At 38.8% G+C, this 26,924-nt stretch overlaps 2 protein-coding genes across 2 annotated transcripts in view; both read left to right on the plus strand.

Moving 5' to 3' along the window:
• ppp1r14bb (protein phosphatase 1, regulatory (inhibitor) subunit 14Bb) overlaps window positions 1-26,924 on the plus strand; it is a 244,621-nt gene that overhangs the window by 160,553 nt on the left and 57,144 nt on the right. The gene's annotated exons all lie outside the window — the stretch shown is intronic.
• The window catches only part of LOC128383301 (pyruvate carboxylase, mitochondrial-like), a 287,146-nt gene that overhangs the window by 45,325 nt on the left and 214,897 nt on the right, over window positions 1-26,924 (plus strand). The window contains exon 10 of the mRNA XM_053342914.1: window positions 17,367-17,485. Within this exon, the coding sequence (XP_053198889.1) occupies window positions 17,367-17,485 (119 nt within the window). The remainder of the gene's footprint in view (window positions 1-17,366; window positions 17,486-26,924) is intronic.

Here is a 26,924-nt window from a genome sequence, read left to right on the forward strand (position 1 = left end):
TCCACATTTTTTGTCATGTCTTACAGATTGGGACCTCAGAAGATGAGTTTGATTCATCAACCTGCAGTCTACCTCATCATATTGGCTAAATGGATGGACAAGAAAATGGACAGCAGTTTCCAAGGAATTTCCACGACCACACATCTACATTTTCAGAAATAATAATAATCTAGTGATTGCTTGTATAAATGTCCAATCATGTGCATTCAGTTTATACATCTATATATCAAGATGATGTACATGTTGTTTGATTTACTATGTAGTGAAAAACAGCTAAAGAATGAACTAGTATTTATTGTTTGCAATCTGTCCGACATGAGAGTTTATATATAGCTCAGGAAGATGAAGGATTAAAATGGATACAGTCAAACGTCACTCATGTGCTTTGAGTGTAAATGAAATACACTGTATACATTAGTCAACTATAATATGATTGTATAAATGATGTAAGTTTATTCCCGGGTACTAAACCTTACCTCTCTTTGAAAGGCATGTCATTTGATCAACACAAGTGTAATTTATAAATATCCGAAATCAGTAAAACAAATATTATATTGTCTACGTTACCCAGATCTTTCCTTTTCCGCCAGTGGTCCATGGTCTGCCTGATAAATGTTTAGGGCATTCTGCAGGGAGTAGGGGTTCAGGCAGACTGGCTCCAAGCCTGGATGAAGAGTCATGCAGCGTGGCTCTTCAGGCAGCTCTCCACATCTACTCTGAACCTATAGGAATATGTGTAATAGGTGTTTTAGTGCTAGACATATAGTATGCTGCTGCTTATGTATTCATTATTTGAATTATTATTGTGAAAAACAGTTTTCATTTACATACAGCATTCAGCTCCTTGCAGCAGACATGTTCAACCTCTGTGGGCATTGTTCTGCATTCTCCACATGTGCACCTGCACAAGTACATTTTTAATCACAGTGTGACAAATGTTAACCATTTCAGTTGTCAGTTCAGTATGAAGCCTGGTTCAGCAAAATGACCTAATCAGTTGAAGCATATTGTCTTATTCAGCCTGTGTGTTATAATGATGACATTCAGCAATCCACAAATTAATCAGAAGACAGGTAAGTAACTGACTAAGTGAAACTGGTTAGTGTTATATTTTACTTTTTTGTAGTCTAATTAGTTACCTAATGCGTTTCCCCACATTTGTTGAATAGTGTGATCTGAAAAAACGAGTAAAATGCCTCCTTTCAAAGCTGGACAAACTGAATTTACTTGGGTTTACCACCCACTACACTTAAAAACAAATACTAGTACTACCTTTATTAGGTATAAACAAAAGGAGTAATTAAATTAACGAAACAGTAATAAAAATCAAGTGTTTAATCTGTGAACAGACAAAACAATCAATTCTTCATTACATGAAACCCTAACGTTTTTAGCTAGTCAGTGGGAGCGTACCTCGGCAGCTAACTCGGTTGCTAGCTCGGCGTCAGTATCCCAGTAATACATATTGCTAACTTGCATATATAGGAGACATACATTACCATTCTGTTGCAGACTGTGAGGCACGAGATTGTGCATGTTCATTGTCTGACTCCGAGTCAGTGTCTGGCTCTGATGGCTCGAACATGTAGGGCTGGGTCACTGCAATGCTGTTAGCGCGAGCGTCCATTGCTACTGTTGCTATGTTACACGGAGGCGGCCCCCTTCCGCGCGTGGGTGTGTTTCCAGCGCCTTCAGCAGACACGCCCCCAGCGTTTGGCAGCACAGAGAAGTGCTTGATTTTTCATGATTTTAAAAGATAATTTTACATACTTAGACAATTTTTCTAGCATTCAAATTTGGAAGGATGGTTAATAACACATCTGTCTGTGATGTGACTAACTCAGAACACAAATATATTTTCACTTTACACGGTCTTTAACTGCTGACAGAGCGAAGGGTGAATGAGGGCAGGAAGGGAGACAGTAGGGACTGAGCGAGAGAAATAAAAGCAAAGTGGAAGAGAAGGGCTGACTAGTCCAAAAACAAGAAGTAATGCCCGATGATTAAGAAAGATTTGGGAAGAGGGATGAGCGGACAATAGGAGAGGGTGGATAAGGTGAAAAGACGGATATGAGATGAGGCAGAAGTGGTGGAAGAGGAGGGGGAGCCTTAAAATGTAGCTGGGTGTAAGTAAGATGTGAAAGGAAGGATTTAAAAAGTGAATGCAGTCAGATAGACGGGTAAGGAGAGACTTTACAAATAATACTTCCTTGACATTTCGACCTGCTGTGTGAGCAATTATTTGAATTCACCACACACTCAACACTTTTTGAGATATTATTATTATCATCATTATTATTGTTGCATCTGTCCTTGCTCTGGATTCAGGTTGGATAAAATGCCATAAACCCCTGTTCAGTCAGTTGCAATTCCAGGAATTATAAAGGATAGTAAGGATAGTACTGTATTATGGTGTGTTCATACAAAACACAAAGCAAATTTTCGCTTTTGCTTTTCAACTAAAATACCAACCACACATTAGCTGTAAGCCAGCTAGCAATAGATGCACCAACCTTGTCTTTGTATTTGTGTTCAGTTTAGCCTCTAGCTAAACTCAGAACTCTGTGTTTGTTCTTTTTTCCTCTTTTCTGTAGTTTCATAAAGTTCCACATATCTGCGCTGCCTGGATACATTGGCATCAACTTGCATCTTTGCATTGATTTTCTATGTTGTCATGCTGTATCCTAAACTCGCTTTGCATTCTGTCTGAACACACAGTAATAATATCACAAGGAGGGATGAGTCATCAAGTCAGAATGACTCGGTAATGTCGGATCCACAATGTCTCCTTAAAATTTAATATAAGTTAGTATAAGTTAGCAGGATAGTGGTCATACAAAGAGAAAGCAACACTGTAGCAGCAGGTGTATGAAATTGAGCAATTGTGGGTTTTGTTGGAAAGAAAGCATGTTTAATTAATTTATTTTTTTTGCTTAGAGAGAATGGTTCACCAAAAATTGCAGGTAAACTTTTTATGTGTACGTGTGTTTAACACGCCTGGAATGGAATATAGATGGATGTTTTGTAATCAGATTACTTGAAAAACCTAACGTGTACTGCAGGGCAGCCAAAGGGCACATTACTTCAGGAGAAATTGTTCATACAGTCATACCAGTGTGAGAGCTCCACTCATTTAGAAATGGAGAGGTGGCAGATTGAGCTGTGGGAAGAGTAGATTGAGGGATAGAAGCTGAGGCGAGCAGACAGAGATGGAGAGGCGGCCTGTGTAGTAATGGGCCAGAGAATCCGAAAGACACTTGTAAAAGGTTATAGTCTCATATATTGAGGGAGTCAGAGGGATGAGGGAGAAGGTGGGAATGAGAGATGGGAGGCAGCGATACTTAGAAGTTTAGAAGCTGTAATCCTAGAAGTAGGTGAAAGAGGCCCTTTTTAGTTGTCTTTATGGCCAGGTTATATAGATACAGACTATAATTAGACTATAAGAGTTAACCTACAATACACACCCTACTGTATTTCTTCTATAAGCCACTCTAAAAGATACTGACAACAAGACCGATAAAATAGAATAACAACTAATTCCTTTTGAGTGCTGTGGAAAAGATAGATAGATAGATAGATAGATAGATAGACCCTTTCCAAAAAATTAGAATATCATGGAAAAGTTGTTTAATTTCCATAATTCCATTCAAAAAGTTAAACTTTCATAGATTATAGATTCAGGGCCCACAATTTAAAACGATTTCAAGTATTTATTTGTTTATTTTTACATAATTTGGGCTTCCAGCTCATAAAACCCACGAAAACAGGTATTCAAAAAATTAGAATAATGTGAAGAAATCAGCCCAAATTTTATTTTTTTAATTAAATTGCTTCAGTTTGGTTCAATTGTCTCAGTTCGGTTCAATATGGGGAAGACTGCAGACATGACAACTGGCCAGAAGACCATCATTGATACCCTCCTATAGGATGGGTAAGCCACAAAAGTTCATAGTTAAGGAGGCTGGCTGTTCACAGAGTGCTGTGTCCAAGCATATCAATGGAAAGTCTAGTGGAAGGGGAAAATGTGGCAGGAGAAGATGCACCAGCAAAAGAGATGACCGTGGGCTTCAGCGGATTATCAAACAGAGAAGATTCAAGAATCTGGCAGAAAGAGTGGAATGAGGCGGGAGTCACAGCTTCAAAAACCACCACATTCAGACACATCCAGGAGATGGACTACAACTGTCGGGTTCCTCGGGTCAAGCCACTTCTGAACCTGAGGCAACGTAGGAAGCGTAATTTCAATTTTTTTTTTTAAATTTTTTTTTATGGCAATAACAAGCCCTGTAGAGTTACTGTTTCCAAGCATTAAGAAAAATGTGTTTGTTTATTTTTGACCTTTGCAGCAACATGAAACAAACATTTTGACGTGGAAGTCAGCTGTCAGTGACATTTCATAAAAGGCCAAAGTTGAAGCCTTGAAATAGCTGCAGGACTCTGAAGAAACTTGAAGGCAAAAGAGATGAGAAACACAGGTGGACAGGTAAAGGTTACAGGGGGGCAAGGAGGTAGAGGAAAGTACAGAAAATAAAATGTGCAGCATAGACACACATACTCTTAGCATATAGCAGTTTATTTTATGGTGTCATAAAATGTGACAGTTTAGGTTTTCTTACTGACAGCAAATCTGCCCACAGAAACTTTCTCTGAGCTGTGTGGTGTTATTTTTAGGAAGTCTTCTTTCCATCTCTGTTCCTTCAGTACGTCTTAAGTTATGACTGCACTCTGCACTTTGATGTCTTTTTTAAAATTAATTGATAGCAAACATCTGATTTTATGAGCCCACAATGTTGCATGTCCACACAGGGCCTGTATATTTCTGTTCGGAAAGGCAATACGGGCAGATTTTAAATCAATACAGCCACAGAAGACACCTCCATTTTTTATTTGGCCATCTCTTCAGTTTCTATGTATGCACTTTATGGCTACATTGCTTCCTCACTATGCACAAACCCCATTACACTGCTGGCTGATGGCCTCACAGCTTACAGTCACGTCTGAATCACAGGAACTCATAGTAATACGAGTAAAATGTGAAAGATCTTTTTGTTTCTTTGTTTTCCACATCATCCTTGATGATGTTTCATTATGCAAAAATCCCACTGAAATAGTTTGTCTGCAGTGACAGAATGGCTGATATGTTTGTCATACCAATAGCTGCTGTTTGAAGCACAGAAGTAATGCAAATTGAACACACAATCATCATTTATTGCAAATCTCATCAGTGTGTTTTGTTTGCTTTGAGTCAGAATCAATGAATGAGTTGCTGCTCTGTTGCATTTTCCCTTCAGTTTGGTTTCACATGGCAAAATTTCAAGCAAATCAAAATGTATCAACAAAGGCCATGTGGGAGCTGTTGCTCTGTTCATTGGTCAGAAATCTTGTGGGGTTGGCGGGAGAAGAAAGGGGAGTTTGTTTTTTCGGAAATAGCAGATATGCTAAAACATTTATAAAGCCTGATTTTCCTTCTTGCCTTTGTAAAACAGAAAATGAAGTAATGTATGAACTGTAGCACTCAGGGGTAAGAAGGTGTACTTGCTCCACAGGCAGTTGGATTAGTAAAATAGTCTTTGAACATTTATGTTCCCTCATTTCTCTAAAAAAAAAAAAAAAAAAAGTGTGATTATTAAAAAAAAGCTTCAATTAAAACATTAACATCTATTTGATTTCTTTCCACCTGACTTCAAAGACAGCTTTATAAGCTGTATGAATGTGAACACAAATACCATAGCTAATACCCATATGCTATTTTATTGTACTTTAAAAACACTCTCTAGTTAAAATATTCTGATATGATTTTCCCCACATGCACATAAATCTCCAGTGTTTTACCAGACTGTATTTTGCTCCCACAGCAGCACAGCTCCTTCACTCACAGAGCTGCCAATTAAAAATACCCCCACTAATACTTCCCACTCCTCAATATTGGATGAAGTTGCATTAATATTTATACTGTTACAGATAATTTATTATAATTTATGTAAAACTCATTTTTTATGCAATTTTCAAACAAAAATAAATCCTACTAATTTAAATCATTTACAGACCTACAACTATTAATCATCATATGTAAACCAATATTAAACATTTTGCTGTTAAAATATACTTTGTCTGGTTGTCTATTTTTAAACCTGCAGGGCTGAACTTTTACATTGAAGTGAACGTTTGTTACAATCAAGTCCTTTTCAAATGAGTTCACACAATGCTGATTAAGCTTGAATTTACCAGAGTTTTAAATCTGGTGTTGGGTTTGACATTCCAGCACTGGGTGGATGAATGTATACTGTTAATGCTCTATGGATATGCACTCTAGAGACTTCTGGTGGCCAAGGGGCTAACTTCCGGTTTGCTCTCTTAAAACTTAGATGTGGATAAAATACTTTTAATTTTGTGGCTCTCCTTAATGTTCCAAATGTTATTTAACTGAATGGCTCAAATTCTATTAGTGAAAAACAAGCAGGGGCTATGTGATACTCAAAACCATTAATTTCAATAGTAGTTGTACCTGTTTGTTACTTAGACACCAAAAGATGGGAAAATAGGATTCAACTTGAAAAAACCCAGTTTCCCTTTTAAATATACAATGTATGTCTCTGTCTAGTCTCTTTAAATCATGTGCCTTTTTACATACTGGATGTAGAGGTGGAATTCCAAATGTTTGATTTGATTTCTTGCTTAGTCACTTTAAAAAAAAAAAGAAAGAAAAAGTCACAACAGCAGTCCAAGTCAGACCTGTAAGCTATGTAAATATTTATTTTTTACTGTGTACACTGAGCATCTTTAGCACAAAAATGAGTTTAGAGATGAATAAAGTTGTCTCAGGTTGTAGCTTGAGTGCATTTAGGTAAACATTCAGTAGGCATTGAATTTAAGTTATCTGCAGTTTTCCCTATGTCAGGGGGCCCAAAGACTTAATGGTGACATCTCTATGAAAACTATTTAAGGATAACATTATTGAGAGATGTGCGAGAGTGAATGTCCTTCATGCTGATTTTAATGCTTCAATGGCAAAAATGTTTGAATATCCGTTACTGCTGCAGTCTGTACTCTTCTTACTTGATTATGGTGCCAACTGTCTCTTTAATATTGTGTCTAGTCCTGTGATGTCTTTATGTAACACAGACAGCTATGTCTGAATTATAAAAATCCATCACTTTAAGAGAAAACATCAGCAGTGTTACATATACCATGTCTGAAAAGGGCTTTTTGTGCTTCAAACACTCATCCTTGTCTACAGTTGAGTGTTTTGATTCGTGTATATAATATAACATTTGTTTGTGGCTGTAAGCCATTTAGCTCCGCTACTTCTTGTGGTCCTTGCTTTCACCACTCTTGTGTCACATGTTCAGTCATTATTCATCCCCAGGCCTCTTATTAAAAGGTTGCCCTGTTTAAAATCTACAGGTGCTTAGATTTTACTTATCACTTCTTCTAAATATATATATTTTTTATATTCATGTTTCTCTCTATATATCTCCACTTTTCCCCACTGTTTGTTTGTTGTGCAGCCATCTGCTCCATTCACCATCTACCTTCCTTCATCTCCTCTGTCCTTTGTTCTGTCCCTCTGCCCTGTCCATGCATTGCTCTCCTGCCATCTGTCCATCTGTGACCTTTCAGCCCCATATCACTCTTGATACACACACACATATTTTCTGAAGGCTCGGCAACCTTAAAGAGAGAGGAAGAAGAGTGTGATGAAACGGAGCAAAGGACAAGTGCCACATACAGAAAGATGACACTGGGGGAAAAAAGAAACCTTTTTGACTTGCCATGTAAAGGAAGAGAGGAAAAAGATGAAGGGGAAAAAGCAAAGAGAGAGATCAGAAAGCAGCGGACAGAGGGGGGGTACAGGAGAAGTAGATAACTCACTTCAGATAGAAGTGGTTTATTTGTGGAATATGGATTTTTACCTCTTCCAATGTACTCTGATAGAATTTGCCAGTTTTTAGCCGATTTTTAGCACATTTACTGTGTATATCCTTATCTACCAGTACTTGCAGGTTGGCATTATGATGGTGTAAGTACAAAAACATCCCTCCAAGTAAAAGATCTGGTTCTGACCTATTTTGTTGGCTTTCATCTGTGCTGCTAAGTAAGGATTGGCCACCTGTCAAAGTCATGCTCCACACACCAAACAAACTGGAGGTAGCATATCACTGGAAAGTTGGAGTGTCCACCCCTACTGTAAGAAACTTGACTGTGTCGTCAAGATATTAAATTGCCATGGCGATATTAGAGCCAGCAGTAAATTACCAACGGTTATTTTCAGTTGGAGTTCCACTTTTAAAATTTGTTACTGGAGTACTTCTCAGCAGTGGAGAGCTCAGTATGGTGGCTGGAAAATGTATAACTGGCATTACTGTTTGAATGATTAGTGTTTCTGTACTACAGCTTCCATTCATCAGTCCTGGGTCAGGGCTGAGGAGGTCCTGTAATTGGAAGGATTACTATCAGCTTCTGTGATATACATTTTTTTATTTTATTTTTAAAGCCATGTCAGAATCTGTAATGCCTTGCTTTGAAGTATATTTTTGGACCAAAAGAAGATTGACCTCCTCCAATAATACTTATATCCAAATGTTTCAGTCATATGAAGTGTGTTCTCTTATTTTTGGGTTTCTCTCCTCTCCTTCATTTGTATAGATACTGTAGTTTTAGACAGCTTGAGGAAAAAGATAGACACCCCTGAAATCAACTATGACATAAGGTCTCAATGGCAAATGCAGTGGCATTTTTTCCCCCCTAGTAAAGGACATTTTCCCTAACTGACAACCTGATAAGAGTGCATTTTGTAATACCAATGACCTAGCTCAGCAAACGCTTTCAGGAGGGAGTCTTATCCTGTCTCAATACTCCACCAGAATTAATGACATAATAAGTCAAATTTCCAATTACAGGACCTGTGTAAGACCTGTCCCATGTGAATAGTAATAAGTATGACTTTATTATTGTTTCATTCCCTCCATTCAAATCCGTGCAAGCCTTTGTATCCCTCATACTTTTCCTCAAGTATGTCATTTGATGACCAGCCAGTTTGTCCTTTTTTTGTCTAGCAAATATTTTGGCGTAAAAATGAAGCTGCAACCTGCGAAAAAGTGGGAAAAGGAGGATGATCTGAATCTTAATTACAGAGGCAGAGGGATGAAGCGAGAGAATGGACAGGCATGATTTAAGGCCAAAGAAATAAGTGATGGACTTAAGGCCCAGAAAAAATCTGGAATGGAGGGATGAATACATGAATGAGTAAATGGATGGAGGATTCCAGTCAAACTCCTTTCCATTACAGCTGGGATGAATATGAACGTGTGGGTGCATATGGGATTGTGTGTGTGTGTGTGTGTGTAGGCATACCCATCCTTGTTCATCATGATCGTGTGTGTGTGTGTGTGTGTGTGTGTGTGTGTGCCTTTAGGCACATATGTGATTTGTGTGCACCACTGTATATGTGTGTTCCTGTGTGTTTTGGTTGTGTGCTTTGCGTGTGTTGGTGTTGGTGAGCTGCTGCTTTGGCAGCTCCCTGCAGCAAAAGGATTAGAGAGGTGGCACCACTGAAATGGAGCTGATCTATTTGTGAGTGCGCGTATGTGTTTGTGTTATTCTGTGGTCGTATCAGCAATGAATCGGATGAGAGTTGTGTGTGTTTCGAGTCTGAAAGGGAATTGGATCAGATTACAGAGAATCTGGCACCAGCTTAACTCCAATCCCCACAAGAGAGGGAAGAAATGAAAGAAAATAAAGTGAGAGTGTAGTTAAAGGGGAAAAGTGGCAGTGATGTTTACATGAGGAGGGTAGAGTGAGATGCACTGTACGATCTGCTTATGTAATAACTGCTGGGTAATGTGACTGTAACACCTTTTTAACAGCTTGTCATTTTCATTTTGTCGTACTGTTGTGTATTATATGACAAGGAGAAACGAAAGAACACCATGATCAGCCTCTATTTCATGGCACTGCTACTGTTTTCAAAATGAAGGTCATGTTTGCTCTAAACTCTATTGCTGTCATAAAGAAGGTAACACCCTGTTGTCACACTGTGCAGTGTCCTCCTGGGATTCACAAAAATTAAGATGTAGGGGTATATATTTTCTTCATCTGTATTTATCCCATTCCACCCTTCGGCAATGCCAGAAGCTCTGCCTTAGCATATTTTACTTTGAGAGAAGAGTGCACCCTCTTCCAGTACAGTGCTGTAAAATAACCCACAAATGTCCCACAAAGTCTAAGCTAATAGCATACCAGATAAAGTGCAGTGTAGAGGCAGTATGTTTTAAATACAGTGGATTGATCTTAAGGTCAGCTCCTAAATAACTGGATAAAAAGATTAAAGGGGTACTGTTTAAACTCTAGTTAAAGCTTGGTGAACGGACTGCACTTATAGTATTGCTTTACAATTATTGCCTCTCATTCATGCACACTAAAAGTGATGGTCCGTACACCTGAGCAACTAGAGGTTCAGTGTCTTGCTGAAGAATGGGAGGAGCCAGTTTTATTTTACTGAGCGAACCTTCTAAAAATCAAATAATTTCATTTTTAAAAGACAAGAATTGATGTAGAACTTCAAGAAGCCCACTGCACTGTTTGTTCCTGCATGGGTGTGGATCACAGTTCATTATAGCTATAGCATTGATTATGTGTCCAAAACAATTTAAGTTAAGCGACAAACTTGTTTAAAAAACAAAAAACAAAAACTGTTTGTGTTAGGTCACTGGTTCTGAATGTCACCCCTGCAATAAATTGACAAGCTGTACTTAACACACACACACACACACAAGAATGCTCACTAATATTACCAGACATAGCCATTTAACAGGTCAGTACCATTGATTGTGCAATTGATTTGTTTTGTTCACTGTGTTGCGTGAAGCACATCACACATAAAGCTGAGGAGCATTTACCACGCTGTTCTGACTGGCTCTGGCATTTCATTTCATGACCCAGCATTTACTGTTCTCTGGCAGGTGGATGGTGGGGTGGTGATAGAGGGGTGGGGGGTGGGGGGTGGATGGGGTTTGGACTAACCAGAAGGCTTTATGGGGGGTCTGCAGTGCAATAACCTTACAGAAGAAATGTTTTCCCCTTTTTTTAGACCATGTAAGAGTAGTGCGACTGCAGACTTGATGACCACTGGATGTATGTGGAAATTTCACTTTTCTTAAACAGTGTTGTGTGAAAATAATTTTTAAAAATCCTCTAAAAGTTTCTCAGTTCCAGAAATCCTCTAAAAGTTTCCCTTTTCCATTTCTCTCTGTCATACTAGTTTCTATACTTGGAGTTCAAAGACAAGAGGGATCGTAGTGCTTACCAAAAACTCTCATCTGTTAGGATTCTTTGTTTGTGTGTCCTTGCAGGAATGAAACTGCAGTCCTCAAAGAAAGATAAGGCTCCACACAGAATATAGACATTTTTACAGTCTTGGATTCATGCAGGACTTTATTTGGGTAAACATGAACAAATATGTTCCAGGAAAAAACTGAAAAGGTCCAATAATTGTCAGTATAAAGTACACCTGTGCATACGTTGGTGTTCGAAATGTCACCTGAATGGAGGCGACGTGTGTTTTGTGTGCTGAATAGAGTGCATGAAATGATGCCACTGCATTTTGTATGATAAAATAAGTGGGAGTGGAAGACAGTAAGTAAAAGTGAAAAGAGCATGACGCAAAGTCAGAACTAGGTCATCAGTGGTCCCACATTTGCTCTCAAGAATAAGCAGCTCAGGCATAGAGTATTGAATGATGATAAGAAGCGGGACAATGGCCATTTCACTGAAAGATGTAGGCAATAGCAGTGAGTCACCAGCATAGACCCATTAAGGCTAATCACAAATTGCTGAATCAAAGATACTGCAGCTCCAAAAGCCAAAAGGGATCCCATCGGTAATACCGCTACACTAAAGAGTCAGTACAACTTCCATCTCAAGCATCACTCTACTTAAAGCAAAGAAGATAAAGATTAGACAATGTGCAGTGCCAGCAGAAAACATGACTACACACACACACACACACACACACACACACACACACACACACACACAATACTCATGCAAACAAAAGGAGCATATGAGCACTTCTTAAAACTGCCAGCCTAAATCATTTCAGGGTTCACAGAAGACAAGTAGCCCTTAGCAACAAACTGCTGCATGGAAACTGCACCGTACTCTGTCCCTATGCTTTTAACAGATTACACTTAAAGCAACAAAAACTAAATGTATAAAGGTACAAAAGACCATATGAAGTTGATTGGTTCATAGGCTGCTGCCTAAACTAAAGCTGCTGAGGCATCTCAAGACTCTACCTACCTAGTCATAATCATCTACTTGGAAATAATTAGTAGAGCGGACTGGTCATGAAGGATGCAGGGTCAGCAACATTATTGGTCTCTAAGAAAGAAAAACCAGCCCACCTTGGCTTAGACTGCAAATACCTTTCTGTTCTCAAAGGCAGTTCAGATACAGTAAGTACAGCTCTGACTTTCATACACAGTGTACTGTACATCCTTGAGGCAACAATGTTGAATGCATTTTTCCTTCCTCAATTCCCTCCTTTCACATTTGTAGAACCAATTTTTGGTTGGATTTGAGACCTACACTGTTCACACACTGTACATGTTTTCTTTCTAGCGTCATCTTCAGTGCCTTTGTTGGTAAATTGCTATATTTCTACAGTCCTGCACAATGCCAGCTTTTCTCCCACAGGACTCCTTCCCAATGGAAACATATCCCCAAGAGACTATTTTAAGGGTTTCTTGGCATGTTTCCTCCACCAACTGTTGATTAATAGAGTAGAGTATCTGTCAGGATACACAAACATGTGTGTTGCTGGTCCTCGTGTGTATGAGATACAAACAAAATGGGGACTTGCTCTTAAAAACCTGACTTTATAGTGCTTCTAATGGTCAAGCATCTCACACTGTAATTACAATGTAATCAGCTTTTTCCTGTCAGTGTCCATAGAAGTGTCTTTTATAAAGTCCCTTCTGTCAGTGTTGGTCATTCATTTATATATTCTGTACATTTTTTGTTACTGAATTTAAAACAACTCCAGAGTCTACACTACTGGTGCTTGGTTCTCAGTTGACAGGAGCAAAACATGTGAATGTGAGTTCAGTCAGTCTTAGTTATAACAAATCCACGTACCACTTATGGACTAAGTAATTACTTCAGAGCTTCTTTCTCATCTTTTAGCTTGAGCAAATTCTGCTATCCTCCTCCTCTGAGATCAACAAGGTGTCTTAGCTCTGAGGATTTCAAGCTGTTCAGTGTACTCACACAGTGTCTGAAGGAGAATGCTGGACATCACAGGACATTTTTCATCAGGTCCTTTGTGTTTGGAAAAATGAACTCTTTTTGCAATCTGGGTCTTTATGCCTTCTCTGCTCTACTCCATCTTGATGATAAATGATTTTACCCAACATTTTCTCACCAAAGTGAACTCTGAGAAATGTTACAGTGAGGAGCTTTGGAGCGAGGAAAGAAAAAAAGAAAGAAAGGGGAAAAAAACCAAAAACAGATTTGTGTCCTCATTTAATTTGAATTTTGACATCCTGTACCAACGTTGAAGTGCTTGGAGAGTGAGAGAATCCAGGGAAAGTGACAGTCCTGCCTTCACTGAAGGTCTTTGCTTTTCTACTCCTCCCTGACTACTAATCTAATCCACTCTTTCACTTTCCACGTCTCGTTGTCCTCTCCCTCCACTCCCACTGAACACTTTAATTCCTTGTTTCTGTCCTCATTTGATCTGTCAATCAATCTTTCTTTAACTCTTTCCCCTCCTCTATACATCTCATGTATCACACGTTTCTTTCCCTTTTTTATTCTAAGCTATATATTTACAGTGTGCATTCATAAGTGTTGGCATCATTTAAGTGCAATCACACCCATTGTGTGGTCAGCAGCAGGGAGCTAATTGTATTATTGTACATCATGCTTTTTTTAAAAGCAAGCGTGTTTGTGACAGAATGGTTGCATGCAGCACCCCACTGACCTCTTCTTGTACTAGTAAAGCCCATTGACTTGGCTGTCAGACCTTATAAAAGAGTGACCACTCAATCTGTTAAACTGGCTGCTACTACACTCAATGACTCAGTGTGTATGAGGGAGTGCAATATAGAATGACACATGTCCGTGAATGTGCTTGTGTGTGTGTGTGTGTGTGTGTGTGTCTGAAAGTCTGGAGATGTGTGAGCATTTATGTCCTTGTGTATACTGTCTGTGTGTGTGTGTGTGTGTGTGTGTGTGTGTGTGTGTGTGTAAAGGCTGAAATGTGACTTCTGCTGTTGTTCTGCCTTTCACTGTTACAATTTATCAATGAGGCCTTGGGCACTATCAATATGTATTTGTCATCACTGTTGCAGGCTGTACAGAAGGTACTTACACGCACGCACGCACACACACACATGCACACTGAAAAATTCTGCTGCACACAGAGAAGGTTAAGAGAAAGGTGACTCGGGCTGAAGATTAGCATTTAGTGTGTGCACACAAGGGAGTAACCTAGCTTTAAGATATACAGCCAATGTGTGCTTGTATGTGTTGTGTGTGTGTGTGTGTGTGTGTGTGTGTGTATATGTAAATATATACACACATGCATTTCGATGTGCACTTTCTGGAGGCTGTGTTTGTATTAATCATCCCAACAGCTGGATAATAGGAGGTCTGCACAGGTGATAAACAAACACACACACACACTACACACTGCCACACTCTGTTTCAACCAAAAAAAAAAGAACTAAACTGCAGAAGTATTGAGCATGTGGTTGTTTGTTGTTGACAGTTTTTCATTGTGTGTATGCACACTCGCATATCATGGTTTAATGCAGTTTGAATATGTGTGAGACTCCATGTTGAGGTGTGTGTGATCCTTTTTAACAAGTCTACTGGTAAAACCTGTGGGGATTTACAGATGTCATAAATGGAACTAATTTCTCTCAAAACTGCTGAGTGTGTAAAAATAATTTAACACAGATGATGTTTTTCAAGGTTACAGTGAATATTACATGTGGCTGTGTGTACCTGATTTTGGTCTGATTTCTTCTGGAGATGAGATCTCTTCACACAGACTTGATTCTAGTAGTTAGGGATTTAATAAGTGGTTGTAGGTGTTGGTTTTCTCTGACAAAACAGCCAGTGTTTGTGTGTTTTCAGTGCACGCTTTCTCATCTCCAAAACATTTTTGAGCTTGTTTCCTGAGGCTTATGCTTGTTGAGTTGCCATGTTCTAATTGTTGAAGTTGTAGCTTGGGGATATCTTTGTCTCTCCATCCCTCAGTTGGCTTCTGCTTGACATTGATGCTCTCCAGGTGTAGGAAATCAAAGCAACCCTAAAGGCGTTAGGCTGTTTTGACAATTAAGGAATAAAGATATGCTTTTCTGTTTGATGACGGGAATGATGGAATTGGTCGAGATTTACATCCTCCTATTTTGTTAACCCATTATGATCTCCACCCAAATGCCCAGACTACAAGGAAGGAAAGAGCAATGCGATGCACAAAATCATCAGCTCAGGAGAGATTTCTACACATGTAGGTGCTGCTGTTGCCTCTTCTCATCTTCACATCTGTGCATTCTGGGAGAGGTTAGATTGTGTTTTGGATATGTGATTGCTCAAAGCCTTCTAATTTAATTTAGATGTTTTGGATGTTGTTTTCATCCAACATTTCTTTCACTCAAAGCAGGATTTGTTTCATAATATGGCAAAGCTTTGATTATAGGAATAATCAGTGATGTGGCTGGATCTGATCTGAGTAACTAGGAATAAAATGAACTGATTGGTAAAATCATTGAATGTGGTTGGAACACCAATCAGGTTGTTTTGTGTTAATCATCTGTGTAATTTGTGTAAAACCAGTCTAGTCTCAAAATTATAACGATAATCATGATGAACTTAATTTATATAGCAATTATACCCTGCTTTCAAAATCAAGCCAGGGCAGAGACAACCCAAGCAGAGTTTTGGAGGATGAGTATGGAAAGCGCTGGTTGCTGTTGCATTTCTCCAAACATGTTGCGGCCCTAACATTTGTTCATTTACAATAAACATGTTTTGCACTGAATGGAGGTATGTTTAACTTCCAACAGAAAAACAAAGCAGAACAGTCTATTCAGGTTGATTGGATCTTAGCACTAATTACAATACATGAATATAAGTTGAAATTTCTCTTCTAAATTTAGACTTTTAAAACTTTAAAATTGAAATTGCCAAAAGAGACTAATCATAGAGCAGATTTGTATGGGAAATATAAAGATATGTTCCTACTGTAACTGGAATAATTTAAGATGGGCATGAGTCAGTACATGATGAGCACGTATAATTAAAACTGAAAGGAATATACTGAGTCAAAAGCAAATCATCTCTTAAGAGGTGACCATATTTTCTGGTGTATGAAGTCTGAGCCATAGAAGTAGTTATTGAAATGTTTTTCTAATACTTAATGAGCTGTACAATGTTTTTTAAATGCTGCATTTGTATGATAAAATGCATATTTAAAATGAGAACATTTCATTTCCAAGAAGAGAAACTTCTTTTGATAGGAAGTTATACATCAGAAACATAGTTTTGTACCTTGTTCCTTTTTCCAAGGTTTTGAGTGTTGTTTAATAAGTGATGATGTTCAGTCAAAAGATGATTCAGTAACAACAGTAATGATCCATGTGCCTCCATAAATATACAGTGTGAGGTGTCAGGAACTCAAGCCCTCAGAATAGTTTTCCATCATATTCCCGTCAGCATTACTTCCTGGTTGTCCACTGAACTCATTGGCCCCAATGCATTACATCTGCCACCATACTGCACACTGTACAACTGCAACACACACTGTTAGCTGTTCTGTTTTAAGATGTATGTACTGTACATGTATATGGAGCACTATATACAGTATAGCTGATTGCCTTGTTTTGTTTATGTGTAAATATGTGGGGCTCATTCATCTTTGTGCCTTGGTTTAGATTGAATGGCATAGTTTAGAGGAGCATATTCACATCTCTTGAACTCTGAGCCAAATTCCTGTGTATTCATTTTACCTGACACTGATTGTGTGTGCAGTGTTATAGCTGAAAGGTGGTGGGGGAAAAGTGGACTTTTATGATGATGAGCTTCAATATATCCCCTTTGATTAATGATCTAATTATTGTATTACAAGGAAAATGATGAAAAATATGCCCCCCGTCTCCATAGAAATAAAATATGAAGCTTATTCTTTCTCATTTTATGTAGTCATATTTACCTGGACAGAGGACAGGAGCTTTTGTTCTTTGGGTTTGGGCTCATTAAGATGAGTGAGTGCTCCTTCTCCAGTGCTTACACAACTAATATTACTTGGATAAGTCAGAGTAATAAAACTGCCTTCTTGCCATGTTTTTTTCCTGCAGGTGGGCTACGAGAACGCAGGGACTGTGGAGTTCTTGGTGGACAAACATGGCAAACACTACTTCATTGAAGTCAACTCGCGACTCCAGGTTGAACACACGGTCACGGAAGAAATCACAGAGTAAGTAGCAGATGTTTACTCTACGTGTGCGTATGGGTTCAGGCTCATGGGCAGCTGGATGGTGGTGGTGGGTTGTCATTTTGTTTGTTTGTTTGGTATCATATGGGCACACAGACAGGTGTGCAGCTTCAAGGTTAGATGGTTCCCACTCTGAAAAGGTGCTGAGGCAGACTGAAAGTTGGAGGCGTGGACGATTTTCAAGTATATGAGACATAAGCAAAAAAGGACAAAAAGAAAGATATATGGAGAAATGGTCACAGTGATTAAAGGAAGGGAAGAGGTACGCCTCAACAGAAAGCTGGCAAGTATAAAGAAACGGGTGTAGGTGAGAGATTGGGGAAGAGTAGAGAAGCCAGCACAGGTGGGATCAGTGAAGAGCGAAAGATGAGGTCAGTGAAGGCGAGAGACAATGGGAATGAAGGAGAGATGTGAGAGAGAGAGGATAATGAAAGATATAAATAGCATTCCGCTTCACCGCTGACCTGTGAGATTTGTTCAACTAAAACAACACAGATGGGTGTCAGGCGAATACACATAAACACATGGTGTAAACACACACAAAAAAAACTCACAAGTACAGGTGTGTAGGCCCGTCATTCACAACCAGACCCATAAATCTTTGTTCAGCAGTGATGTGTGCACACACAGAAAACCATGATTACGCTAATTCATATTGAATTTCCTGCTTAATTAGCCCAATTAATGCATTAAGCTGACAAACTAACAAATCAGTGCAACTAATACAGGAAGTCATGAGCACCGGGGAGATTTGCATGGAAACAATAAAAATGATTTCATCTGTTACTACGGAAATGCACAAAACCACAGCCACATGATTGACAACTTTGCTGTCTGCATACTCTCGTTGTCTTGATCACCCTTGTTTGGTGTCTTTTATCTCTCGTGCCCTTTTTTCGTGTTTTTTTCCTTTTTTTTTCTTTTTACGCAAAGAGGCTGTTTGATACACTCACTATATTTGCATTCAGCACACTGAACTAAATCAACTCTGGATGATGGGGAAAAATGCATGAGTACACACTGAGTTTCTGTTGCTACTGGTGGATGTTTGACTAGATCATCACCAGGATGTGAACTTTGTTTTCCCAAAGCATTAATTTGTTCTTCTCGAATGTCTGCTTCTAAGTACATCCTGTCAGTCAAGGCCTCAATTATTCATGCCAGCCTACAAAATAGTAAAATGGCTTTAAATGATGATCTGCTGGTGAGCGCTTCTGAAACACAGTAAGGTTATATGAAGGAATTATATACGCCATGCTTTTTCATTTGATGCCAAGTAGGTGTTTGATATATTAACCCACCTGCTACATGACTGCTCTGGAGTCAGTAGAGTCACTTCAGTGTGTCCATGGAGGGGCTCAGTAAAGCAAACATGTTAAATGTCATGAACTCTTACTGCACCCAAACAGGTCACTTAATGTGGCACTTAGATGGCAAAAAGTGGACTATGCTGCAGGGATGTGATGATGCGTTGGTCGCCACATACTTGTGCAAATGAATGAAAGACAAAGAATACACTAACTACCCATTAAAAACAAAACCTCCACAGGGCACCAAAGACTGTAACACACAGGGAATATTTATAGATGGAAATGAACAAGCTTGTCTCTTTTGCTGCTGACTGTTAGTTTGACATTAAAAAGGCAAATGCAGCTTTCAATCAATAAATAAGCTTTATTTTGGTTATCTTTAGTTTGTGTCAGTAAACTAAAACTCGTCTGGTTGGTGCTTCTCTGACTGGACTACTGTGATTCACGTGACACTATTAAATCTTTCTTTTTTTTAAGTTTCTGTTCTGTGTTGAATTATCTCTAATTTCCTGTCTTTTTACATTTATCTTACTGCATTGGAGATTAAAATGAGCAGAGCTGCTCTGTGTTGGTTTTAAACTGGAGACAATGGATGGAATATTTAACTTTTATAAATCATGTATTTTAAAAGTACATAGCAGACATCGCTACAATATAAACTTTCCAGAGTTGCCTTTTAAAAAACAAACAAACTATTCTCCATTACTATTGATAGCAATGTCATATCTAATACATTTAAATATAAAAAAAGTAAAAGGACATGTGAAATATTTTACGGTTTTCCTGTCACCAAGGATGTCATGCTGTATTAGTCTTGGAAATAAAATGAGATGGGTAAGATCTTGACTCTGCGTTGCCCATCAATAAATGTTTCTTTAATCTTCCTTTATTATCTCCTCCTACCCTCCTTTTGTTCTTTATCTCCATCTTTGTTTCCACTCATTTCTTTCATAGTGAAACAGCTTTTGTACCTGCTTGCGCATGTGCATCGTCACACTTGCTTTCACGCAGCATTGTGCTTCTATCAGTATGACAGTGCATTCATCAAGAGGTATTCTCATGTATCACAGATTTCCTCCACTTAAGTCCTGCACCAGAGTTTGTCATTTCCTTTTCATCCTGCAGAGAAACCATCGCATCACTGAGTAAATGTGACGTTTTTGGGAATTGGGGTCATTTGAATTGGCAGCAGTGCAGTAATTACTTGAAATTTGGCAGCGTCCTGCATGAAACGGCACATGTTGAAAGTATCAACTGTCACAAGCAACACCTCATTTGCACTGCTTTCATTTCAGGGCTGAGGTTTAGCTCTAAGCAGCCGTAGCTGACAGCTGGAGGGAGAACAAGTCCGTCCAAAAGAAACTCAACAAACATCCATCAAAATTTTAGAAGAAATGTACTCCTTACAAGGGGACAAGTATTATATTTGAGTGTAAATGACAGAAGTGGAAAGCGCAGTTTGGTTTTATTTGAACATTACATCCATTAGTCTTGTAGCTTTTCTGTTTCTCTCTGTTGCATTCTCCATCTCTGAGGTGTGTGAGTACATTTATTCTTGTTTTTGTGTGTTTGAAGCTGACTGTTTCTAATAGACTTGTCAGTGAGGTATTTTTCATACTGAGTTGTGAAACTCCCCCTATAAACTTGCCGTTCAACTCCCTAACTTTCCTCACCACCCTTTCTTTCATCTGTCCTGCCTAATTCTTTTTTCATCAGTCTCCTCATTCCCTATTCGATTTGTTAACTTGAGCCCTGGCTTCCTCATCTTTTATCTTTATTCTCTCTTTCTCTGTCATTCTTTTTTCTCTCCTCCTTCCTGTGTGGCACATTGCACCAACATTTAGAACAGTTTTTTTTAACATTCAGGATTCATTGATCACAGCTTCTCTGGCTCCCATCTCAGAAGCCCCTCCATTAGTATATGCTTTATCGGATGCTAGGTTTGTCAGCATCTCCTTTAACTTTACATTCTTCACACCTTTTGTTTCATTGTTATCGTCATGTCATGTTCCACTTTTCCCCTCATCTCACAGTTTCAGCTGTTAGCAGCACTCTATGGCTGTGTCTGAAATCAATTCCTGTTGAATATAAAGTACACTACATGTATTTAGTTTATTTCAATGTCTGAATGCTGACTGTGTAAATACATCTATTATATAGTGCCCTCAAATATTCCACAATGGAAATAAATAAGTAGCATTCATGGAATGAACACTACCTCCTGCTAAAAATTCCTCAATAAAATAAACTTTCAACATGCGACTCTACAACTGATGACAAAATGATGGTGATTAGCTAGTGTCCGAAATCTAGATTTGCTGGCTCACTATTAAGTGTTGATTATATAGGTAGAAGTTAATGAATGAATAAGGGACACAGCTAGGGTTTGCAGTCTTTTTTTCTTTTTGTGCTATTTATTCTTTTGTATCAAGATGTTAACACTGTCATTGTGAGTGTGTCAATATGACAGACCACACCAGCCATACCATTTTTTTTTTACTTCACTATAACTCTTAAAAGTAAATTCAAGAGTTTGTTTTTGATCTGAGTCTCAGTTTATTTTTTTTTACAATTAGAATTACAGCCTCACATAGCACCTAGTGTTTGAACACTGATATTCCCTGTTCACACTTGGTATTAACATGCATGAGATGTGATCACTATGCCGTCAGAATCTCGATAATGCTCGTTAATTGCAAAGCTCAATGATGAGAAAAACATCCAGATATAGATCACATGTTAAAAGCAGCTGTAAGTGAGTAGTCCCCCCCCCCCCCCCCCGGTTAGATGGCCTGTGGAATATTCGCCTTTACTTTGAAGATGTTGTATGAGTCTGCTTGGTGTGCAGTTTGACCGATCCGTTACTAATAGGATGCTATCTGTGCTGAGGGTCAATGTTACACACATTCACACACACTTGGGTATCAAAGTCCCCTCTCTCTTTCACTCTTTCCTCAATCCATCCCCCCCTTCCTTCCCACCTGTCCATCCCATCTTCCCTCAGGCTCTCCCCTTCATCTGCACGTCCTCAGCTCACCTGGTGCATCTCTTCACCACTGTTTATCCATCCCTCTATGTTTCATACTTGTTTCTTTTCTCTTTCTTTCTGTCTCTCTCTCTCTTTCTTTGTTCGCTCCCATCATCCTGCTTCTCCTCCAGGCTCATTCATCCCTCTCCTACATCTCATCCATCTCACCGTTGTCACTCCCTTTTCTCATTTACATTCATCCTCTACTTTCTTTTTTCCTCCCTCTTTGACATCTGTCTATTCATTCATCGCTCCGTCTACCTCTTTCTGTCCTTGACCTCACCTTTGCCTCATTTGCTCCGTCTCACACTTCATCTTCTTTGTCCCGTTATGAACTACTCCTTTTTCTGTCCTCACTCTCTTCATCTGCTCTTTCTTATCCTGCTGTCTTGTAACTCTCAACCTGCGTCACTCTCTCTGTTCCTGCTCTTTTGCTGCTGCCTGTTAGTATAGGCAACAGACAAAATGAAAGCAACCTGAAAGAAGAACTCTGAAGTAATTAAATCACTTTTGCAAAGGCAGTCACACAGGTGAGCCATTAAGTTAAAGCCATGGTGTATTGGCTTTAATTAGCAGGTACGTCAAAAACAAAGGAAGCATTTTCAATTATGATGACACTATATTCCAATTAGCCCTGGCCAGTCTTGGATTTTGAAACCAGTAGTTTAATGACGTGAGTTTAAAAAGAAAAGTTAATCATGTCAGCTGGCATACATTTTTAAAGAGTAATTTAACACCCTGTTTGAGCTTGATTATGATTCCCTCTCTAATTCAAAAATCCATTCAAAAACTGTTAAAATAACCCCCCCCCCCTCCCAGCTCAGATCATAGCTCCAGACCAGTGTTTTCTCTGAGTTTCAGCTGTCATCAGCAGTGTAACTGTCTACAATACATCTAGTGGTCATCCACAATTCATAGAAACATAGCTAACGGTTCATTTTAACATCTCATGTTTAATTTATGCAACCTGGTCATAAATCAGTCATAAAGCAGTGATGGTCTCCACACTTACCAACAGTCCAACTGGTTGATCAGTGCCAGACTGGTTTGATCTGCTAGTTTAGGTGAGTGAGGCTTTGGTAGAGGCGATAGCAAGTGACCGAACAGGGGACGTGAATGAGCCGAGTGGGTTTCAATTTTTCCCAAACTCTGTCATTCTGACCAAAACTTCGAACTACAAGAGGAGGAGTAGTAATGGTGGTAGTGATGACAGCTGATTTCTGTATGTCTAATAAGAGGTGTGGAGGGAGTGATTGACTGTGCATCACTCTCTGGTTAGCAATCTAATGGACACATATTTCATGTGTGGAGATGCTGATAGTGACACATATATGCTACCCAAGTCAAGATGATTTTAAACAAAACCTGACTTGAACAGCCATTACAAATCTGAGATTACCACCTGCAACTTTACACAGAACCATTTTAAAATGTATTTTCCATATGTCCCCCTACTCTTACCTTTCCTCCTCTGCCACTGATCCCCACACTCCCCCATCACTCATACAGCTCCTTCCTCCTCTGCTGCTCTTCTTTCCATATTGTCTTGTACAATGCTGGTAGACTGACAAGGTGATGTCTTTCTTTGACCGAGAAGGCATCCTCTCACTTTTCATTGCTTTTTGCTTGTCTCTCAGCAGTTGGTAATGGGCGCGCACACAATCGTCAGTGAGGAGGCGGAATACCACAATCTATAATCAGAATGGATGCACCCACACACTCACTTTCATTCACAGATGCATACAAAATACGCCCCCATATTCAAAACTTTTGATGTCCAAAAGCATCGATGAAGCCACACACACAGGGGAAAAAGATTGCATGGGAACATTATGTGAATACCTATTCATCTGTCGTCTAGCTTTACTGAATTTCTGCACTATTGAGGCAATTCTTCCTGATGCATCTGAGTGAGTGTGTGTGTGTGTGTGTGTGTGTGTAACTGTAAAAACAGGAGGTGCATGTAGATGAATGATATATTTTGCCTGGGAGGCATACACTCGGTGTGAGGGAGAGATGCTTGTGTATGAGCAGATTGTCTGAAAGTGTGAGTGTTTGTGTGAGACAGGGAAGACCGCCTCTGCATTCAACTCCAGCTCTGCCTTTGAACTTCTCCTCTCACAAGGTTCAATTTGTCCATAATTTAGCAGTAAACAATCTTTCCCTTTGTGCATTGAGTGTGTGATTCTCAGTAGCAATGTGCAATGTGTGCAAGGGTGTGCATGCTGCTGTCAAGGGACATTGCATATTGTGTTAGATTGGTGGACAGGAGTCCTTTAGATCCTTAAGTGATGTAATTATACCCCTAGGCTCACGCTGTGCTGTGTGTGTGAGTGTATGCTGAAGAGACGGCGAGGGATTCCGTGCCTGTTTTGATGAAATGTCGGAAGAGGAGAAAGTGTTTTGAGTTTAACATGGTCCCGTCTGTGTGTGCACTTATGAGGGACAAGAGTGCCTTAACTACTACGTATGAATGTCAGAACTGTCAGATGGAGTTAGTGGCCCACCAGGATTTTGCAACAATGAACTCAGATTTTTCCATTCCTCTGCCAGATTATTATTTATACAAATTGTAGAGAAAATTCTGACAAGGCAGATGTGGATGATCTGTTTCTCAGATCTTGCATGAAGAGTGTGCATCGCCCCATCAAGCTCCATCAATTCAAATCTCTACAAACAATTTCTACTGTAGCTGAACCATATCTAACCTTAAATACATAAACTTAACCATTTGATTTATGGAGCCTGTTGAGGGCACAGTGAGTCCTGGCTGTAAGGTTTAATTTATACAAAATAAGTCCTTCAGGAATGTTTTAACTCCTACCTCGCTACTGAAGCTGCTCAGATTTGTGGCCACGGTCTAATACTGCAACAAAACTGCTCTCATTAATGCTCAGGTAATTACATTGTTAAGCGGAGTCTGGTACAATTTCATGCTTCGGATGTTTTCTGTGTAATTCATCAATCTACAAGTTGATAGCTGAGTTGGTGTTTATTCTTGATCTTGGTAATAGCAGTTTACTAAACAATCTCAGCACAGTCTCTGCTGCTGTTTCCAATGTCAAGAATAAACTTTGAATTTCAATTTTTTAGAGAGAACATGAACTTGAATTCCTGTAAATCTTCAGGATAAAAATGGGAATTTGAACATCAGAATTTGTGACAACTGGGTAAACTCCTTCTACTGCTATATTTGAAGTATGATTGAAAGCCCCACAGCATCATAATGAATGGGCCTCGGGGTGAAATACTTTTGTTGAAAGTTGGTTGTTCTAAACGCATACTTTTCATCTCAAGTCTTTGACACTCACTTTAATGCTACTTGGACAAGTAGAAAGAGTGGATGTTGCTCTCAGTTTTGTAATGCTTTTCAAAACTTTTTGGTTTATTGACATGTTTCCTAATCATTGTTTTGTAATGCAGCTCTTAAAAAACAAACAAAAACAAAGTTAAAAGTTTTGTAAAATGTGGGACAAACTACATACATGGTCCACTCATTAGCTTTTCCAGATTTCATGGTTCTTCATCACTGAGCTGCAACATGGCACTAAACTGATCAAATATTACATTGCATTGTTTTTCTGTAGATTATTTTTGCCTGCAATAAAAGATTCTGGCGGGACTCCTCACCAATCTTTTGACACTTCTCAACTATACAACAAAAGTGAACGTAATGTGGCTGACGATTTTCACATCGAAATCCAACCATTCAAGCAAAGCAAACCAGTGTTCCTTTAGTACTTCATACTGTACACTGATTATGGCACAACATCGAGGATATTGTGTTAAGTGCTGTCATCCCTTTCTGCTCATATATGATGTCAGGCACATGCTGAGCTATTGTACGTTGTGGAAAACTCAAGTGAATATTATTTCAAATAAGTGAAATTACATGATTTATTAACATACACAGAATTGCAATATGCAATAAAATTTGAGTTCAAATGGTATTTGAGGACAGATGAGTACACTTTGAACTAAAGCCATAGTATTTTGTTCAGCATCTTTATTTCAGCATTTTTCTTGCCAGTTTGTTTCCATTCTTGGCAAGAAAAGAAAAGCTTCTGAAGCAGCTTTGAACCCACAGGAATAGACAATAAAGCTCTCCTCTCATACTGCAAAATAGTAATAAATAACATGTTCCTGCAGACAATCAGGGAAGAATTGAAAACAAAATCACTAAGGTCGTTAAAGAAACTGCATCATATCCATCATAGAGACACTGGGTGACGGCGACTGGTTGATGCACAATTTTAAACCAAAATTCAATAGTGTGTAAATATACTATATTGACAGTCAGTCTTAACTGTAATCTGCATTTCCACCATACAGCAGTTAATCAGTCCCTCTGAAATGCAGATAATGATAAACCTATTCATGCATACTTGTGTCGAATGTGATTACATTTCACATTTGAATCATTTCAGGTTAGGGCTTCTGTATAGACAACCAGTATTGATTGCTTTAACAGTGTAACATCAATCGCTTAAATGGTAGCATTATTAAATTGCATAATATCCATCTTATTGAAAGTAGATTACACTGACTTTTTTTTCTAATTAAACGCCAATATTAGCCTGATACAGTGGAATGACACATCTAATTCTAACTTGTAGTAAAAAAAGGAATGATCTTAGTTTTGTCCTCTGTCATTAAGTAGATGTCCTGAATCTCTTCAGTAAGTAAGGAATGATGTTATCTAATCTGTCATGTTTTAATACTGTAATTTTTAGCTGCTTAAGAAGAATAATTTTCTTTTGTTATATGAGGCGAGAGAATAGCCTGATATGTAATTTTTCTTTTTGGAAATGTATTTGTGTATGTGAGAAAGAGGCAGTTTAGCTGCAAATACAGCAACAAGGTGAGCTGATGAAAAGGCTGCCAGAGTGTTATTTTAAAAGCATGCTTCAAGATTGTATCTTTAAAACATAAAACAACCGTTCTCTTGCTGTTACTGCTTTTATCATGACGTTTTATACAAATAGGCAGAATTAGGGAGTGCGGTTTTATGTGTGTCAGACAAACAGAGTTAGCATTGTTTTGGGCTTTTATTGGTTTTAGTAGGTGTGCTTTTGAACTAGTG

The sequence above is a fragment of the Scomber japonicus genome, chromosome 22 (genome assembly GCF_027409825.1).
Source record: "Scomber japonicus isolate fScoJap1 chromosome 22, fScoJap1.pri, whole genome shotgun sequence".
NCBI classification, from domain to species: Eukaryota; Metazoa; Chordata; class Actinopteri; order Scombriformes; family Scombridae; genus Scomber; species Scomber japonicus.